The following is a 21,760-nucleotide window of genomic DNA, read 5'->3' as shown; positions in this document are numbered from 1 at the left end:
CTTGGGCCCCGAAGATGTTGGGCTCCACACGGATAATTTCATCTACCATTACCCGCAACTCTGTCTCCGTGAATTTGGGTTTTTTTTTGGGTGCCATGGTGTGTGGTGCTCAGTGTGTGAGTTGAGTGAGTTGGGAGGTGCAGGTGTGTGGTGTGTGATGTGTAGGATTTGTGTGGTGGGTGTTTGTGTGGTAGGGTGGTGGGTGGGTGTCTTCTATGTGATTTTATGTGAGTTAGCAGTGTCTCGAATGGCCCTCTTGCTGGCAGCAATGCTGTGGTGCAAGGGATTGTGGTTGTGTGGGGGTGTCTTTTTATAGTCGTGTCTCGATGGTTGTTTGCAGTCAGGTGGTAGGTGGGCGTGTTGACTTGTGTGCATTATTGGATAATTGGGACGTGTCATGGTGGCTTGTGCTGGGGGGGGGGGCCTTGTCAATGTTCGTATGTTTGCTTAGGACTTGCGGTGCACTTTCATACATTTGTTAGGCGCTAGGGATGTTGTGCGTGTTGGCCTTCCGCCCTGATGCTGTGGTTCTCGTTGCATTGTTTCCGCCGCGGACGTGGATGGCTGTGAGTTCCGTTGTACGGGCGGATTTATCCTAATTGCGGCCACGGAGTATTCTCAGGGATGGCGGTACATGTTTTATTTTCCGCGGTCATTTCCGTCCGCGGCAGTGGTTGTTCATTGGACTCCGTCCGCCGCGGACGGACTTGGTTGTGTTCCGTCCACCGCGGACGGTGTTGGTTGTGTTCCGTCCGCCGCGGTCGGAGTTTCGTGACATGAATATCCTAATCCCAACCGCGGTTTCTCCGCGGCGCAGCCGGGAGTAAAATTTCCCCCACCATGGCGGACAGTACCCATTTCCGTCCGCCATCCTAATCGGCCCCTTAGTGTGCTGGTCTAGGGCAGGGTATGCAACCAGACCTTGGGGAGCATTTTGTTCCCAAAATTCAGAAAACCTTCCAGCCAATTCTGCGACCAACTGAGTGGCCCGATTTTCTGCAGTTCATAGAAGACATCACTGCCCTCTTTGTTAATTATTTTAGAACAGGAATAGTTTTTTTCAGATAAAACGATGACGCAAGGATTTTTCCCATCACCTTGTTTATATTACATCATGACATTATATCATACATTTTTAGAAGGAAGTCTTGCCAAGTGTAAGGGACATGGCATCACCAAATAGCTTTAGCGTGCACCTAGGGCTTACAAAACACCATCCACATGTAAGAGCTTTGTAAAGGACACAAACATTTAATGTGCTGATGGGTGATCCTGGGGAATTGTTAATGAAGATTGCTGGAGAGCCCGTCGTTGGTACAGGTATAGCTCAGTAACTGTCAAATATCCCATTTCTCTACAGGAGCAGAATTGGCGCCAACTCCCTGTGCCCTCCTGTTGGTATCACCTGCCTAGAGTTCCGGCCAGGTTTCACCAACAAGGGGAAAAGAGGATTGGGATAGAGAATAGGCAACTCCTGTTCAACTGTGAAGCTCTCGTAACTGGACTCTCTCAGCTACTCTCACTGTTTCTTCTGTACAACCCTTGTGTTAGCCTTGTACAAAAGGTGAGGGAGAGTACCTAATGTAAACACTCTAGTTATATGTTACTGATCTATAGGGACATTCCTTACTGTCTAGTTTGACACATTCAACATACCTAACAGCATGGAGTTATTAGCCTCTCTTCTATATACTGTTCTTGTTGACATATATATATATATATATATATATATATATCTATATATCTATACTACTATTATAAAGAGACAACTTGCACCTTTTGGCAAGGTAAACTCGGGAACCACAGCGCCAATCTACACACCCGATACACCGTTGAAATCGGCAGGGTGTGTAGATGGTCAAATGGTTTAAAAATGTAAAACATAAACTTTATATAAAAAGTTAAATTTTTACAAAAAGTAGTTCCCCCAAAGTAGCGCCGGCCGCGACGTGCGTCGTCACGTCAGGAGCAGGGGAGGAGCAGCATCCCAGGAGCGGCGGACATGGCGCGCAGGGGAGGAGCGGTGAAGTGAGGCCAGCGGCGGAGCGGAGAGGTGGACATGGCGTGGGGAGGAGCGGCGGCGGACAGGTGGTGAGTGGCAGAGCGGAGAAATATGGACCGGCGGTGTGAGCAGCAGAGGCAAGGTAAGAATCCGGGGCAGCCAGGGTCGGGCGGGCGGGGGCACGGGCTGCTGGGGAATGTCAGGGCAGGCGGGGGTAGGGGAAGCCAGCATTTCAGGCTTGCGTGCTCTCCCGCCCCGGCCCCCGCCCGCCACAACATTGTCCGGGACACAGACAATGTCGTGGCAGGCGGGGGCCTGGGCGGGAGAGCACGCAAACCTGAAATGCAGCCCCCAGCCCCCTTCTACCCCAGGCAACGCTGGGGCGGGCTGCTAGTATATATATATATATATGTATTCTTTTAAATAAAGGCTCCGCAATGGGAAATCACTCGACAGCAGTGAGGTAACCAACCCTCTTTTAATCTCGTTTGCGATGATGATCACAAAACCGTCCTTTATCTTGTCTGCCCAACGCGTTTCTGAGCTGTATATATATATATATATATATATATATATATATATATATATATATATATATATATATATAATTACCGATCCACCACGCACCAGCCTTGTGCACTCACGGGCGGGTGCCGTTCATGCGGGGGTGCTCCCGCATAACCAATGCGCTTCACACTCCTTCTGGGTAAAATTCCTCCCAAGGATCACAGCACTCGCAAGGGCAGGTTCAAAGCTTTATTAAACGAACCTTCGGCACAGACGCGTTTCGGCTAAACTGCCTTTGTCAATGTTTGCCGCGAAACGCCTGCTGTCACCATTTTTAAATTAACAACACATCCGTATGACAACATAGTAGAAGGACTCAGTCAAAATACTATACATCGCAAACAGCCGTTAATTTCGGCGCCATATTGGAACATGGACTGTTTCATGAAGCTCGGTCCACCACAATTTCACATTTTTAAACCGTCTGACAACAAGTCAATTATCCGTCATAAATGTGAAATATTCTCACAGAGATCCTGTGCCATGTTATAAATATACATGTTGAAATACATTTGAAGACATGACTGTTCACATGAAAAAATTACATGAGAAAAAATCAAGCCCTAGAGAGGCATTTGTCACCATTCAATCACGTCCTGAATGGGCTGGACGAGCTTCACACCCCCAGTCCTCATAAAGAGGCTCAAAATTATGCCCCATATTTCCATAAATTAGAATCCCACTAATCCCATGAAGCCTCGTGGGAAACAAGTCATGTGCCACACACAGTTTCAAAATTTCATAATGGCAGAGCACAAACTCTAATGCAATCTGTAAAATGCTGCACATTAGCTGTATCCTTAAGACAGATCAATTTCATTGGTTCCAATAATCAAATAACAAAACCACCGACCCCCACCAAAGAGAAAACGTCAAGAAAAACTCACATTAGTCAATATAATACATGTTTCAATAAACCACAGTGATAATAAATATCAATGAAATGCAACCAACATAATAAAATATAATGGGGCATTCTGATCAAAACACATCTTAATCACCTAAGTGGATGGCAAATTCCTCACTGCTATTTAATCCCAGTGGGGCCTTGGTCTGTAGATCTATGATATACCGCAATTCTAATCGCCTAAGCTTAAGAATCTGATCTCCTCCCCTGACGCTTGCTGGTATGTGATCAATACAAAAATAGCTCAACAGGTCCCTGTTGCGCTGATGAACTTTGTTAAAATGTCGAGCCACGGGATAGGCCTCGTCCCCTTTAGTAATGGCCCTCATGTGCTCCAGAACTCGAATTTTGGTTGGATGGATCGTGCTGCCTATGTATTTTAGGCCACACAGACATTTCAGGCAATAAACTGTATATGGAGTGGGGCATGTCAAAAATTTCCGTATCTTTTTGGGTTGCTTGACCGAAGGAATATCAAAGCTCAAAACTTTTTTGCTCCCTTTGCAGGCTTTGCACTTCCCGCATGGAAAGAAGCCCTGCAAAGGACCAAATATGGATCTAGGTGTCTCAACTACCTAGTGACTCCTCACCAGTGTATTTTTCAGGGAAGTGGCCTTCCTAAAAGTGATCAAAGGTTTAGGAGGCAGATCAGTACCTATAACAGTATCTGCCAAAAGAGTATGCCAGTTTTTTTTTGAGGATTCTTTTTAAATCCCCTGCGGCTTCTGAAAAAGTAGTGATAAATCTGAATTTACCCTCGCTTTCCTTCTTACTTGCATTCTCAACACTACTCGCCGTAACTTGCAACATGTGATCTCTTTTTAGGGTGTTAACTCTTTCTAGGGCTGAATGCAGAATCTCTTGCCCATACCCTCTAGTGCTGAAACGTTGCATGCATTTTTCAGAAGCAAGTTGGAATTGCTTTTCATTCGAGCTGTTTCTTTTGAGTCTCAATAGTTATATATATATATATATATATATTGGACTGCTCTTGGAGAGACAAAGGCAATTGGTTTCCGCATTTTCTTACAATCAACCCCGCATCACCAACCCGAGGAGAACAAGGGACTCTGGGACATGTAGTCATTACGCACTAAGTGTCCTACAGATGGTGATTGCTAAGGTACTTACTTTGGGTGCGGGCGGAATGCCACCTATCAGGATGGGGCAGGATATTTAAATCCATGATGGCGCCTACATCCTGTGAACCCCCCTGGCGCTGAAGAAGGCACACTACGCCGAAATGCATTCGCCATCCGGTGTGTTTCTTAATAAAGATGCCTCCTTTGTTACCCCTACTGTGACCTCTTCTCTTTCTTTGGAGGATTTTTTTTGTGATATTGTCAGCGCGTGTGCCAAAGACGCCCTTCAGAGGCCCCCGCATCGCTAAGCTGGCCTTTGACACACTAGCTTCTGCTTCGGTGGATTGTTTGCTGCATCCAGGTGATTGGAAGGACCAAGGCCCACCTCCGGGCTCGGGAGGAGATGGAGCGGTGTTGGAGTCACTGACTCCACGCTGGGCGAGATGGACTGCCCGACTTGCCCCCGCCGAATGGATCACTGAGCCTCAGGGGTCGATGCGGTCTGGGGACCCAAGGAGACATTGGAACTTGAGGGGCACACCAAGAAGGGGGCCGAGTAACATCGTGGTGCTTAACTTTCCGCATTTTCTTTCAATCACCCCCGCATCACCAACCCGAGAAAAACAAGGGACTTTGGGACATGTAGTCATTACGCACTAAGCGTTCTACAGATGGTGATTGCTAAAGTACTTACTTTGGGGGCGGAGCGACACGCCACCTATCAGGATGGTGCAGGATATTTAAATCCATGAAGGAGCCTACATCCTGTGAACAACCCTGGCGCTGAAGAAGGCACACTACACCGAAATGCATTCGTCATCCGGTGTGTTTCTTAATAAGGATGCCTCCTTTGTTTCCCCTACTGTGGCCTCTTCTCTTTCTTTGGAGGAGGTTTTTTGTGATATATATATATATATATATATGTATATATATATATATATATATATATATATATATTTTTTTTTTTTTACCTACTGGCGGTCGCCAGTAGGTAGTTATAGTTAGGACCTAGTTTCCATAGGAAATCCGCAACATTCTATTGGGAATAACTTTGGGGTTGATGGACGGAATTGGCTGAATTTCTCCAAGAAAATGGCCAGCTCCGCTCCGCTCCTTCCCTGAAAGTTTGGGGGGGATTCGTCAAGCGGGGGCCGAGATGAAAGGGGGGTCCCAAAACGTGTTTTCCCCATGTTAATTTCCGTAGGGCGGTTGGACTCACTTTTAGCCCGAACGGCTGAATGGATTTCCACCAAACTTGGCAAAATTGTAGGGACTGGTAGCCCGATGTGCCTTTGTTATGTCTCAAGATATGTGCTCCAGTGGATTTTGAGTAATTTAGGTTAAAAAATATATATATATATATCTATAAGCGCGCCCCGGTACGCGCACCGGGGCGCGCACCAGCGCGCTACGCGAGCGGAAAGCTGATTGACTCTCGGGTGTCTGTCAACATTCCAAACAGTCCGCAGCGGCCGCCATCTTGTGTCTCGGTAGGATCGAGACACAAGCACAAGAGGTGGCAAAAACAAAGGGGGAAATGACCAAAAGGGGGCAGGGTAGACCCCCCTGACCCCTAGGTTTGATGTGGGGGCCATAAATTTTTTTTTTTTTTATTTTTGCGGGGGCAGCGCCCGGTACGCGCACCGGGGAGCATACCGGGGAGGGTACCCTGGAGAAAAAAGAATGACAGAGTTTTTTTAAAATGTAGCATTTTTTTATAAATTGGAGGTAGTTAAAAAAAGAACTGTGTTTTTTATTCTTTTTGTTGTTTTATATTTTGTTTTATTGTTTTTTGAACATTTTTTACTTTTTTTGGCTTTTATGAACAATTTTATATTTTTTTGTAATTTTTATGGGGACAAACAAAAAACAGGGAATTGTAAATGGCTCAACTGGAGCAAAAAAAATCAGGAAAAAATTAAGGTTTCTTTTTGCAGTTGTGGTTGTCTCCAGCACGGTTGATCAATTTAATACTTTGCTCTCCATATATACAATATACAAACTATTTCAAAATCTCCAAACTGAGTTTGGATATTTGGGACCATCTCCCTTGTCTCTGGACCCGATGGAGTGGGTTGTTTGCTTCTGGAGGTGCTGGGAGAAGATTGGGGTGGGTTTCGCGTCAGTTCTCTGACCTCTGCCGCAGCATAGTTGTTTGGGTGCCTGCGTTGCATATGGCGAATCATAGTATTGTTGCCAAAAGAATACTTTTTTGCAGGGTTCCCCCTGGAAAGTACAGTGCCACAGATGAGACATGTCACTTTTGGCGCATTAACTTTCTTTAGTCCCCTTGGGATTTTAAAAAACTCCCACACAATGTGCTCCTTTGGTTTATAGGGGGTATTATCTTCAGGCAGGTACTACCTCTCCTCCTCCTCCTCCTCCTCCTCTTGTTCTTCACCACCACTGTGGTGTTGTGGTGGTCCTTGTGGTGGTGGTGGTGGTGGTGGTGGAGGTTGAGATGCTCCTGCTGCTGCTACTACTGTAGCCATTTCTCACTTACTAGTAACAGGTCTTCCTCAGTCAAAGTACAAAGTGAGAATGAGGAAAAAAGGTGGGGGCTTTCATCATTTGGAAAAAAAACTGTTCTGAACCAATGAAAAGTGTTATTTTCAGGTCACATGACCCGACGCGCTTACGCTACGTGCCCCGGGGCGCGCCGCGTGGCGCGATCGTATGCGCTCGGGCGCTTCCGGGTGCGCTTACGCCGTGCGTCATAAGACACATCACGCGGCTACGCGATACGTCACGATGATGTTTTTGTTCGTGGCAATAGCGCTAACGGGACGCTCACCGGTACGCGCACCGGGGCGCGCCGCAAGACTGCGCTTACCGGTGAGCGCCCCGGTACGCGCACCGGGAGCGCACCGGTACGCGCACCGGGAGCGCCCCAAAGCAACAAAAAAAAAACCCATGAACAATATACATAAAAAAATAGTATTACATAAATATACAATATAGGATTCGTTATAAAAAATATTATATTTCATAGCTATAGAAATTTGCTATTAAAAAACCTTTGAAATTCACTGAAAAAACATAGGTTTGAGGCCCTATATATAGTTAGGAATTAGCATTTACAAAACCTATGAAATTCACTGAAAAAACCATAGGTTTCACACCAGTTATAGTTAGGAATTAGCATTTAAAAAACCTATTAAATTCACTGAAAAAACCATAGGTTTGACACCAGTTATAGTTAGCTGGAAATTTTACTGACATAAAACCATTGAAATTTCCACGTTATAGTTAGTTCGGACTCACTATAACTTGCATGCCTGCAATGCACTGCTGATGACGTCACATATTACATCACTCATGACATGGTCAGTGACATCACTCATGACATCACTGATGACACCATCCTTGTGACAGAGTGACAGACCTCCTTTCAGTGTAATGTAACCCTTGAAACACATATTCAAAAATAGAAACTACAATTTTCAAAAAAATGGAGATACCCATACCAGTTACAACAACCAATTCAGTAATTCCACCATCTATATACACATCCACTCATTCACCAACAGTTCTATATAGTCATTCATACATATACTCACTCATCATATGTAGTGATACACCTATACATCCTGTTACACACCGACAGTCATACAAAAGTTACTCACACACATACCCACACATGCAAATAAACTATTGAACATCCATTTATTTGCATATACAGCTATACACACAATACCACCTTACTTCTAAGGAAACTTACACATACTTACTCTCTTAAACAATCACTTATAGAAACACATACTTATTTAAACAGGAACTCTTACAATCTCTCACTCTCACATATACTCACTTATATACATCAATACTCACATATACTAGATTAAAACATATGTAGTTACTGATAAAGACACTAGTGAGACAGTCATTCACTCACTAACACACACATATACACACTCATCCACCCATACAGTCCTGCACATATGCTGTCTTCAAAACACATACAAACAGTGAGTCAGTCATTGATGCATCTGTGTGCTAAGTAATACCCCCACCAAACCATACAGACCTTTACATATACATATATAAAACATATTTATTTTTCAGAAAGACACACATTCACTGGATGGTGTCATCAGTGATGTCATGAGTGATGTCACTGACCATTTCATGAGTGATGTAATAAGTGATGTCATCAGCAGTGCATTGCAGGCGCGCAAGTTATAGTGAGTCCAACTAACTATAACGTGGGAATTTCAATGGTTTTATGTCAGTAAAATTTCCAGCTAACTATAACTGGTGTCAAACCTATGGTTTTTTCTGTGAATATATATATAATATATATATATATATATATATATATATATATATATATATATATATATATATATATATATATATATATATATATACACATATATATGTATAGTGAACTGCTCTTGGGGAGACAAAGGCAATTAGTTATTGTGTCTTAGGAATAGCAGCTTCTCTCCTTAGTGATAACAGTTACCAAACAGTATTAGTTCTGTAGAGTTGGTGCCACTATTGCTGATAGTTCCCAAAGTCTCTGAGGATCCTTAAAGCAAATGCGCCTGTGAAAAAAGGGACTGGGTAGGGAAAATGAAGGAAAGGAAAGGAAGAGGAGAAACGCCCATGAAGGAAGCTCTGTAGGAAGGGGCCGACGAAATGCCGCAATAGTAAACCCCAACAAAAGGAATCTTACTGACTTCATCGTTGTGTATGTACGTTGACTGGAAAGACTCTCCTAAAGGTGTCCTACTCTTTAAAGTACAGCCTTTGCACAGCGCGCTGCCTGATTCAGTCAGTAGTCGTTGCTCAAAGCCGGGACACAGCACGCCTCAATGTTGCTGAGAAGAGACACCACTCTATTTACTTCAGAAAAGTGGGTGAGACAAGGAAACAGATGTGCAGAAGGGAGACACCTCTCCCGTACTCAGTCAATGGCAGGAGACTTCGCTATTCATTCCCCACCTTGACTTCAAGCGAGAGACGGACATAGAGACACTAGCCTCTTCAGGACATAAGAGACACTAGTCTCTTCAGGACTCAAATTGAAGTTTCCAGATAGGAGTTCAATTGACGTCTGGTACACACTTTGATTCTTGACCCATGATTTAATAAAGAAACAATAGCCTGATTCCTGACAGTATTCCCTCTCAATGGCCGATTTACCGCCTCGTTTTGAAAGCACGCTGTGTGTAAAAAAACCTTTTTAGTCGAGGTGGGTGTACATTGGCAGAGGGTTTCCAAGATCTTTCTTCAGGCCCATAACCTTCCAATCAATCAGATAATGAAGTTTCCCTCTGATTCTTTTAGAGTCAACAATGTTTCTTAATTTCATTCTCAGCATGCCCATCTATCAAAAGAGTTGTGGGAGGTTTAGAAATCCTAGTTTTGGGTGCAGTTTTAAGAAGGTACTTATGAAATACCGGATGAATTCCTGTACTGTGAGGTAATTTCAGTCCTATTATGACTGGACCTAATATCTCTTCTACTAAATAGGGTCCTACAAAACGTGGCTGAAATGTTCTATTCCCTTTTAAATGGAGATGGCGTGATGATAAACAAACCTGATCTCCTACTTGTATGCTGGTGCTTGTTTTATGTGGTTGTTATAATTGTCTTTATCTTTTGTTAAATCTCTCTCTGCCAATTTATGAAGGAGTTTCAGAACTTTAATTACATTTCTAACTGCTGGAATCCCAGAGTCTCTTTGACAAATAAAGGGATTAGGATGTCTTCCATAATTTAAAAAGATAAGGTAGTACCCAGTACTAGCTCACAGACCTACTGATACCCACAAGTATCAACGGAGACAAAGGATTTTCAGGGAGCGCACCAGTTGATGCTCCCAAATCCTGAGGGGGAAGTCAATCTTCTGTCCAAAAGAAACATTTGCACATGGCACTAAAAGCCACAAACCATTTTCTCTTGCCTAACTGAGAAGTATTTGTGTATTTAATCGTTTTATTTATTTATTTATTTAACAGCCTCTTGATGGTGCTTGGTGCATATTGTGGCCCAAATTTGTAAAGCTATTTGAGTTGTAACCACTACTTAAAATTGCATTTAGGCAAACTTAAACCATTAGACTGGCATGCGCGACATCTTACATTTTTTTGGGCAACTTGCTCATCTGGTATAATATTTCAAACTGTTAAATAAGCAAATAAGTGAGGGACAACATCCATTTTTTCACAGTCAAGAAAGAATTATTTAGTCCAAAACATTAATAAACAAAAAGGCCAAGGCGCGTGTCGGCACGTTTATCGGTTCATCAGGGCTATCTACTATATGTAAATCATTCACTTTTAGTTTTCAAATAGGCGAGTAATCATGTGATTAATCAAATAGTGATCCTTTACCTTTTGGTTTCAAAGTCGAAACTGGCGTAGTCCCGCTCCCACTTTTGGATGCTATCACTCGACTTACACTTGATTTATGAGTGCAAATAAATTTTTTATCACAAAATGTAAATATGCTCTCTTATAGGTATTGAGTTACTAATAGTAACCCTGTAACGCATAACATTACACTCAAATACTCTCCCTGGAATGTGAAATGGACATTCCAGGCAAAGGTGCTCTGGAATGTTTGAGAACACCCACAAACCGTGAGTATGTGGTTCTCCACAAATGTCTACATAACTCTTTCCCACTATTGAACTAGTTGAAGATTTACTCCTGCCCATGACAAAGATCAAATCCCCTTCCTCTGTGTGACCGATAGTGGGATTTCTGTATAGTTGAAATGCCATCAAAAATCATTTTGTGTCAGAGATGGGGCACGGCAGACCCTCCCACGCTAGCGTTGTGGTGCAGGAATATGGACCTGATTATGGTAACAGAGCGTACAGAATATGCAACAAGGGGAAGTCCGCGTAAATGGAATAAAATCTGGGCACCTTGGAATACTTTCAGAGGGGGTATATGCGAATTGCTGCCGGAGGATGACATTGATAGTTCTGATGACGAAGATGAAGAGATCTAGCGATGCAGTGCATAAATGGACCTGATCAGTCAAATGGGAAGTGTAATAAGTAACTGCTGCCTTGAGAATTGCTAAATTGCCTGAGTTTTAATGATCGAAAGTAACATTAATGTGTGATTATTGTCATAACTGCCACTGTTTCTTTTTTCAATAAAACCATTAAAAAAAATCGTTTTGTGTAAGGGAAGAGTTTTATTTTTGAGGAGACTTGGTTTCTTTATGGAGAAATATAATTAAAAAAAGTGCAAATGCACAAAAACATACCGTTTTAAACGCACAACTGCACACCGTGTCAACTTGTGCATGCAAACATGTGTTGACATTCACTATAAAAGAAATTCTCCAACCTTAATAAAAACATCATCCAATCTGCACCCGTACAAGGGTGTTAAACCTATAGTTGCAGATTTGTTTAGGAAACAATGTCTTCTGTACCTGGCTACATTCTGAATCCAAAACATATTGATTAGCCTTTGAAAGACTGTGCCTTTTGTTAACATTTGAAAAGGCTTTTTTTTGTTAAAAACTACCAGTATTTGTACAGACAGCAAAGAACACATTGGCTGTTATCCACACGCCTCTTTTTCTGCTGGCAGGAGCTGACAAAGAGGGAAGTGGTGAACGTCACTCACCTGGAAATCCCCGCAGATCTCTCAAGGCTCCTGGTGCTGGCAGCAGGTAAGTGTGGTTTATTATTCTGCAGGGTCTAAGCTGTGAGGAACTCTTCAGCCTGACAATGAAGAGACTGGATAATCTAAGATGCATGAACATGAAGTCTTTGTTTTTACATAGAGCACCTTTTGTTACGTTATGTGAGGGTCTGATTTACTGCTGGATAGTATGTATTTATTTATTAAATGTTTTTATTAGTACATTGGTACCCGGAGGCTTTTAGGTGCTTTATCTCAAATTAAATTCCATTACATAAAACAACTGAAGCAATGGCAAACCAACTAGATGCAACAGGGTGATAACCACATGGAGTGAATGGGCCAACGAAAGAGTGTGTGCGAGAGAAGTGGAAAGGGAAGCTAGGTTTTAGTTGGTAGAGATATTCTTTTGGTGCTTCATGAAGGCTGTGAGAGTGAGCGTGTGCGGACATTGTACAGTAGACAGGTAATGCCAGCCATCTTTAGAGGCAATGAGGCAGAGAAGAGCATAGCTTCAGGGAGGGGTGTCTGGGGTGTTACACCCCACTAAAAGTGTATTCTGTAGTAAATAGTTGGGTACAAGTGCTTTCAGTCGGGTATGATGAAGTGTCTGTCAGATTTCACCTGGTATTTTTACAGGATGTATGACGGTACAACGCGTGGTATTACCACGCGTACCGTTACAACGCAGGTTTTACAACGCAAGTCGTTACAACGACTTGCGTTGGGGGCGCTGGATAGTGAATAGTTTAATTTACTATTCCAACTCCAGTCCCCGTGGATAGTAGGGAAGGTGTTGGATAGTAAATTAAACCATTCCCTATCCTAGAGCGCCCCCAGCGCAATTCGTTGTAACGAATTGCGTTATAAAAGTTGCGTGGTAATGGTACCACGTTGTAAAAGGTTCGTGGTAAAGGATGTTCCACATTTTTACATGCCCACATTCACAAAATTACACACACAATCTCTCTCTTGTCTCTGTTTTGAAGACCTTAAAAAAATATGCTTAGTTTGAAAAATATTGTAATTTTAGTGCCCCTCACAATCCTCCCTCCTCTCTCTTTCCACTGTCCCTTAACCCCCCTCATGTCCTGCTTCTCATTTATTGGTTTTTAACAAGGTATCCCAGCATGATTGTTGGGAAATTTGAAGCTCACACTCCCTCAATCTTATTGGCCAAACACCGCCCCCGGAGGCAGAGCTGAAAGCACAGGAGAGATTTTTTCCATCTCATCACCCCCAAAGGGAAGGAAATGACCCAGTGAATCCTCTTCTGGGTTGATCATTTCCTCTACAAGTGGAAGAAGTTTCCATTACCGCCCGTTGTAAATCAACTCTGTGGTAAAAAAAAAAAAAATTGTAAATTGATACTTGTATAGCGCACTACTCACCCGCAAGGGTCTCAAGGCGCTTGTACGAATACCGCTGTGGAACCCATTCTGGCTTTCCCTGTGAGGTGTCCACTCCTGGGCACCCCCAAGGTGGAGGCCAGGCATCCTTAGCGTTGTGGGGGCCGTTGTGGAGATTAAGCAAGCTATTGCCCAGAGTTGCAGAGTGGGACTCCATGATTGGAATAGGCACCGAGGCGAGAATTATCAGGTCCGTGGAATTTTTTTTTAGCCCAAGACCCGCCGAGGCGGGGAATTTGAACCCTGGTCCCGGGCTAGACCTCTGCATCAGGGTCTGCCGCTCTAACCATTGAGCCACACTTCTCCACTGGTATGTGTAGTGCTCGTTTGTTCTCTGCTGGCATTAGTCCCGGCAGGGCTGGACTGGGAACCGAAACTGGCCCTGGCAAACTGCTTGGCCAGCCCCCCTGGGGGAGCGGCCGAGCATTTTGAAAGGGGCCGGTTTCTGCAGATTTCGTTACAGGGGGCCGATATTGCCGACCCTGGTAACAAAAACGGCCCCCAGAGGCCCAAAAACGGCCCCCACCCTGGCGGCCCACTGGGGAAACGCCCGGTGCCCGCTACGGCCAGTCCGGCCTTGAGTCCCGTAGTCCGACCTGTGTGTAGAGCGCTTCCTCTTAAACAGAGACAAACCTCAATATGTGTGATTGGGACATTTCATGTCTTGCTGCTTTTCATCCGGTGTCTCCAGTACGTAAATTACCTTTTACAGCGTAAACTGTTCAGTGAATGACTTTCCATATAGGAGCTGTCCAGATGGCTTACTGTCAGGAACACAAGCCATGCCACGCCATTCTCCAAGTGGTATGGGTCCATGGAAAGGAAATGGCATAGTGTGTAGAGGAACCTAAATCAGGCTCTCATGGCTTCTTTTTGTCTGTTTAAAAGTCTTTTAAAAGTTGTTTTGTAGTATATTGTTTTGCAATTTTATGAATAACCAGGGGATGCTTTTTACATACGATATTTTACAATTATAATTGTGTTATCAATTAATAAAGAAACTAACACAGCTGGACAGTGTGTGAATTGCACCTAAAATTATGTTTATGTGCGAATGTTTTGAGGGTGAACAAGGACAATTATTGCAGTTTTTGAAAATTTGCCCAGCCAAATGAGGGTGAGGCATTCTTGACCCTGAGTTGGAGCAGGTCTGCTCATCATAAATTGTTTTATAAAAGTTAAAGGCTCGAGGGATTACAAGATCCTGTCACTGGATGTGGGTTTAAGCTCACAACTAGGCAGTGGCAGCCTATTATTGAGTATTTTTTTAAGTCAAGCAAACTCTTCTTGGATCTTACTTGAGCCGGGGTACGTTGTCGTCTATGAGAACTATTTAGTGCTTCGGAGTGTTCTTAAATCTGTATGGACTTAGTGCACCACAAACCCTTTGAATCTGTGTGCAGTAGTGAATCCAGGGGCGCACTGGACCAGAAAATAGGCCTGGACACCAAAAGCAAATCAGAAAGCTAAAAAAGTGGTCCACATTTGCACATCGGGTCAGTTTTCAACTGGTAAAGACATGCAGTGTAAGGTGTAATGCAAGTTATGGGAGGCCACATGCATGCGTGCTTGCTGCATGCAATGTTTGTGGCAAAATCATGGAAATCAACAGTAAAAACTAGCCCACCAGACTATACAACAGGCACTCAAACGGCCCCCGCATGCTGGCCTGTCAGACCAGCCCATACGGCACTGCCAGATTGTCCTATAGACCAGTCCGGCTCTGAGCCTGCTGTTGCCTTAAGGGAGAGCAGTTCAGGCTAAAATGGTCATGTTGGTTGAGCGTTCTTAATAAAGCTTGCTATATGTTGTTTAGTGTGAATATCTGCATTCATTACTACTGTCAACCTCCATTGATACTCTGGGAAAGCTGATTACTGGTGGCTTGGGTTGGGAAGGACGTATCCTAGAAAGCTTATTGGAGAGCTGAACTACAACAGCCACTGTTGACGTCTCCCTGCGGCAGATGACGATTCTTGCTTCTTGTTCTCATTAAAACTGAACCCTGGATGGCAGCTGTCAACTTCACACAGCTGTCTGAAATCTTAGAAAGGTGCGGCTAGAATGTATTCTTCTGGACAGGAGTATAAAGCTCCATTGTCCATAGTGTGGTATTCTCCACTTAAAGCTCACAGTTTGATCTTTGGCAGGAGTAGTGAAGTCAGAGGACACAGAGCTAAATGGCGCACATTGAGCTTCTGCCACATACTGGTGTATCTTTTACGATATATTAAGGAAAATTATTTTCTCATTGTCTTCAAGCCTGATTTATGTCCCAAGCACAGGTGACACTGGTGGCTATACAGATAACATTTTGTCAATTAACTTTCCATGCTCAACTATATGAGGCATTCCTCGTCTCAAAGCATGGTTGTTTGTGCAACTCTTTCAAATGTCTATCCAATGTAGAGAGGTGTCTTTATAGTGGTTTGGGCCATTATGAACAGGGAAAGGGCACTGCACTAAATGACACCCGGGGACTCAGTGGCACTTTTCCACTCCATAATGCTAATTATGGCGAAGCTCAAGTCTTCTACTTTTTTCACCTTTTGTTTGATGTTTCTATGAGGTCAGGGTGCTTGAACTTCTATAACACCACCTTACACTCCATCTACCATGTTAAACTCACAACTTATTCAGGCTGTACTATTTTGCACACTCTTACATGCCTTTGTGAATTTGCCCGAAACACCCAACTCCCGATTGGTAAAAGTTTAAAGCGAACACAGTCTATTCTGTATTTACTATTTGTATGTAAATATTTTAGGAATATTCCCATTTTATTCTCATTTGAGTTATTGTGGGTTAAGTCACAATGGCATGTAAGAGTAAATTAAAGAGTACCACAGAAGTACCACTTTAAACACTCTAAAATGCCTTCATAAATAGACCCTATAGATTTTACTTCTGCGCACAATTGTCTTTGCATGCTTAGGATGCCATTTGGCTTACTTTTAGCCAATGTGATACATGTGTTCTTAGTGGTACTGTAACAAAGGCCTTTTGATTATAGAAGGCTGAAACACACACCTGTGGCTGGGCCAATAACTTACATGAAATATTGGTAAAGCATCACAAGTAGTCCTAACGTGGGTTGTTTATAAATGAATGCTTCTCCCTTTGTCATCCAATGCTTGGTTGATTGAATTAACATATGAAACATAGATTTGTCTACATATATAAGCAGTCAGTGCATCGATGGTCGGTCAAACACATGAAACAATTTATATTGTATAACAGCTTTTACAGCTTCATACATAATTTTAAAGGGACTATTTTATCCAGTTCCAACTTCAGAACTCAGAAGCTATGACAGATGGCTTATAGTCGAGGACTTCAGATTAATGTGAGTCCCCTCTTCATACCTTCCAGTCCATCTGTTAGACCTGTCAGCCCTAGGGTGGTCTTTCCCTGTGTTTTTTTTTGCCCTTGCCTCATTTTTCCCACCATCTTTTTGTTGGCCCTTAGGTCTTCGGGCACCTTTTTCATGGCTAATCCATGTTAGGGTGCAGGTGCTCTCTACTTCAAACATGGCTGCCACTGGCCCCTGCTACTGCAGCGTGGTCTTTTTAGTGTAGCACCCTAGTTGCCAGGAGCAGGCTGGATCCCCATACAATTTTGCAATGCCAGCCACCCCTCCCCTGTCCATAGGTAGAGTGGGGAAGCTCCTGGAACCTTCCAGAAGAAAGGCGGAGCTGATTTTTGCCGCCTTAGAGAGTGGTCACCTGACCTGGGCATACTTAAGCAAGGGAGGGAACTTTTTCTAGTCAGTTGGGGCATCACTGACCTGGGGAACCCACGCAGGAGTTTTAGGCGGGAGGGCCTAGTTAGGAACCTATGCTACTGGGAGTGACAGGATTTAGGTGCTGCCTCTTAAGCTGGGTGAGGTGTCCTAGACTAGCCCCCTGATCTGGCCCAGCGGTAGGGAACCCCAGGGTCCATCTGCAGTGACTGAGGAAAAACTCATCAAGCCTTCAACTCAACCCCCCCCCCCCCTCCCACTTCAAGAAACAAACATCTAAGGGCGCAGAACCATCCAAGCGCCATGAAGAATACTTTCCTGGGAGCAGAGACTGCTGGGGGATCGACCAGGTACTGGACTGTGCTGCCCTGCGCACCCCCCTGCCTGCAGTGGGCCCTCCTTGCCCCACTGGTCTCCCCCTGACTGAACTGCTTTGCCACCCATCCTGCCTGCAGTCCTTGCCAAGCTGTGTGGAAAGCGCTATAATCTGCTCCCTTGGTGCCCCAGCGCTGTTCTGACTGAGCAAGTGGCATTCCTGACTGGAATTCTTCATCAGCGCTGTAGCCTGACCCCCTCACTCTCAAGCGCTGTGTCAGAGACTGCCTGCCTGTCAAGTCCTGCTGTAAAAGTACCCTCTCAAGCGCTTGACTGCCCTCACGCTGAAGCCCCCACGTGAGCGCTGACTGAAACTGCCCCCTAGCGCTTTGGGAACTGAGCGCGCTGGCCTGGGGTGACTCACCGCTGCGGCCCGGAGCCGTTGGCGCCGTCCTGTAGTGCCTAGAAGTCCCCTCTGGTGGCCGCGGCGTTAGCGCCAGTATTGCATCCCCCTCGGCGGCCCCCGTGTGCCAGGAGAGGGCCGCCGGAATCCTTCACAGGCCGCGCTGGGCCGAAGTCACCCTGCCTCTCTGTGCCCCGGTGCCCCGGCGGGCCCTGCGCCGTCATCGAACCTCCTCGGCGGCCCCCGTATGCCAGGAGAGGGCCGCCGCATCGAGTACAACAGGCCGCACTAGGCCTGAAGCCTCCCCCTGCATGCAGCACGTGACGGGGGACTCCGGCCTCGTCATTGGCCACACCCCCCGCCAAGCCGCGCAGCCATTGGCTGCCCAGATCGAGCCTTCTGCATCGAGGCCCGGCACCCGGGGAAGCGCCGACTCTTCGCGGAGGGGGCCGTGGAGCGCTGGAGCCCCCCTCCGACCGGCCGCCCCAAGCGCCGGTGCCCCACAGCTGTCCGCTTTCCCTGCGCCGGGCCGAGTGAGGCCACGGGAGGGCCGGAGCCCCTCTCGCCTGCCGCAGCACCTCCGCAAGGGCCCTGATCAGGCCGAAGAACACAAGGTAACCCCCGGGGAGGAGGGCGGTAGGCCGGGTAAGGCTCGAGGTCGCCCCTCCCCCGGGGTGAACTGAGACTGGGCCCCGTTGGCCCCCCCTTAATGTGCCTCGAGAATTGGGAGGCTTGGGGACAGACACTTACCCCACGGCATTGTTCTGTATGCCAGTTTCCGGCCTGTAGTGCTCATGTTTACGCCAATATTTACAAGCCTGCTAATGGAATGGTGATCTTTTTCACGGTACTGAATTTCTTGCAGGGGCGGGCTTCTACAGTTCCCGATGGGGCCGGATTGTGGTACTTATTGATTCATTCTAATGTTACTCTGATGATCTGATTTTGGTCGCAAGACTGTTGATATTTACAAGAGGAAATGCTTATGATTGCTTCCTACAGGTTAATCCATGGTTTATGAAACTACCTTCCAGCCTTCTGAATAGTTTAACGCGACAGGCTGTGTTCTTTGGAGTTTTCTGCTACACTGAAAGCACTTAATGAAATGTTTTACCAACTTATAGGAAATGCATTTTGAAAGGCGTTCATGAAATGTTTTAATGTGGTATTTTCAAATAATGCTGATGATTTGCTAATGCATTATTTGCTTTGATCTAAAGCCTACATAAAAGATCTTGATTTTCAAACACAACTACTGGTGTGGTCTCCATTATTGCGCCCACTTCGTGTCTCATTGGATGCATGTGTTGAGTAGCTGCTTTACACGTAAGCCCCTGGCCGCCTTCCTGCTCGAGCCAAGCTACCCCCCGGAGAACTGGTGGTCCCAGTTCTTACATTGGTGGCGAGCGGTGGGATTCAGGACCTGCAGCTACCTAACACCCTCCAGTGGGACAGAGTGCGCTGCAATTAATTGGACACCTATCGTGCTACAAGCTAACCCAATTGCCCACCACTGTCTAGCCTGCTGCAAAGTGTGTAGGAACCTGTGTTGACCCAGCATTGTTGCCTACGTCCTAGAATCTTTCTTTCAGGTTATCTGGGTCCCCACCTGACAAAATGGAGTTCCAGCTGGCTGACCTTGATAGGTACACTGTAGTGCAGTTAAGGGAGTTTTGTCAGGGGATGGGGGTGCCTGTGGGAGCGAGAGCTGTAAAAGAAGAGCTCCGCACCGCCTTAAGGGCATGGGTAGGGGCCCACCCAGAAGAGGAGGAAGAGGATGGGGAACAGGTCACACACGGGGAGGCGGACACTCACGAGGACCCAGGCCTACTCACCATTGACATGTCAGACAATGTGTTGCCAGGAAGACCTTCCGGGGCAGGGAGTAGTGTATCCAGGGGGAGTGTATCGTCGCAGGAGTACGAGGACAGGAGGGAGGAGAGGCGATTGAAGTGGGAGCTTGCCAAGTTAGAGCACGAGAGGGAGAGAGAAAGGGAAGATAAGCAGTTTGCTATGGAGGAAAGGAAGTTGGCACACGAGCTTCAGCTCAAGGAAATGGAGCTGCAAGCTTTGCAGTTGAGTGCGCCAGGGAGTCCTAATGGTGGCAGCGGACCAGGAGCTCATCAGGAGCCCAGATTCTGGTTACCTAAGGAGGTGATAGCGAGCTACACCAAGGGGGATGACATTGCCAGGTGGTTGGAGGCGTATGAAGTGGCCTTGACTGCCCATGGGGTGCCTGAGAAACATTGGGGAGGTGGTTTGTACCGGTATATACCTCCTGATGTCAGGGACTCACTCCTGTATTTGGATAAGGCAGACCAGTTTAGGTATTCCCCCATGAAGGAGGCGCTTATCAAACATTTTGGCCTCAACCCTGAAAGGTATCGCCAGAGGTTTCGTGGCAGCCATAAACTGTCCACGCAGAATTGGGTGGATTTTTTTTAGTATGCCCGTAAGGCTCTGGATGGTTGGGTGCGTGGCAGCGAGGTGCGTGATTTTGAGGGTCTGTATAGCCTTTTTTTGAGAGAGCACCTCTTGGATAAGTGTTTTCCTGAGTTGCGCCAACATCTGGTGGACCACAAGCTTACTGATCCCCGTGAGCTTGCGGAGGAGGCGGATACTTGGGTCAGCACCCGGGTGTCACACAAGGGCCCCGGGGGAGATGGCCCGAAAGACAGACAGGGCGCCCCTCAGAAGAAAGAGGGTGGAGATAAAAGAATGGAGTTCTCACGAGGCCCACAAACTAGACAGTTTGGGAAAGGAGTAGGTACACCACCTCAGAACCGTTCCCCAAAACCCACTTACCCTGACAAGAGTCAGCAGCCAAAAGTGGTCCGGTGCTATGAGTGCGGAGAGGTCGGACACTACAAGGGAGATGCCCAGTGTCGCAAATGACCCCCAGCCCCCATTGGTGGCAAGAGTCTCGGGGTGGCTAGTGTAGCGCTTGGGTTGGAGCTGCCCCTAGATAGGGAAGGGGAGTGGACAGGCCTGACCCTGGTTTCACTTGGGGATAGAGAGATGGTCCCAGTGACGCCCTTACCATCGAATACTGCTAAGTACCAGCAGAGGGTGAAGGTTAATGGGGAGGAGGTGGAGGCTCTGAGGGACACAGGAGCCAGCATGACCACCGTAGTGAGGCGGCTGGTGTCCCCTGAGCAGGTTGTTCCTGATGTGTACCATCCGGCCGTGTTGGCTGACGGCAGTATGAGCTACTATCCGGTGGCTCAAGTTCCCTTTGAGTGGGGAGGAGTGTCAGGCCCGTTGAGAGTTGCGATCAGCCCTGCCTTGCCTGTGGACTGTCTGCTCGGTAATGACCTCGAACATACCGCCTGGAAGGAAGTGGAGTTTAAGGCCCACACTGAGATGCTTGGATTACCAGGGTGGACTTGCGTAGTCACGCAGTCCATGGCTGCCCGGCAAGAAGCTCAACCCGGGTTGGAGCCTGAAACAATGGCCCAACCCAGTGCCGGTCCAGAGGAGAGTGTTGTGGAGGACACACCCCATGTGATGGATGGGGAGCCCGTGGAGGTAACCCCGGAGTCCGTGGAGGTTGATGTCGTTCCCGTGGGGGACTTGCCGACCCTTGCCGAGTGGCATGTGGAAGGAGGTCCTACCCGGGAGGAATTCTGTCGGGCGCAGAAGGAGTGCCCCACGCTTGAAGGCATGCGGCGACAGGCCGAAGCCCAAGCGGTCAACCAAGAGACTGGCAGCTAT

The 21,760-nt window shown here is 46.2% G+C and overlaps 1 protein-coding gene across 1 annotated transcript in view; it reads left to right on the top strand.

Annotated features, from left to right (window-relative positions):
- The window catches only part of MYO15A (myosin XVA), a 1,426,381-nt gene that overhangs the window by 453,157 nt on the left and 951,464 nt on the right, over positions 1-21,760 (top strand). The window contains exon 25 of the mRNA XM_078662701.1: positions 12,124-12,205. Coding sequence (XP_078518827.1) covers positions 12,124-12,205 — 82 coding nt within the window. The remainder of the gene's footprint in view (positions 1-12,123; positions 12,206-21,760) is intronic.

The sequence above is a fragment of the Lissotriton helveticus genome, chromosome 10, assembly GCF_964261635.1.
Source record: "Lissotriton helveticus chromosome 10, aLisHel1.1, whole genome shotgun sequence".
NCBI classification, from domain to species: Eukaryota; Metazoa; Chordata; class Amphibia; order Caudata; family Salamandridae; genus Lissotriton; species Lissotriton helveticus.
The sequence above is the reverse complement of the archived record's forward strand: the minus strand, read 5'-3'. Positions and strand labels throughout refer to the sequence as shown.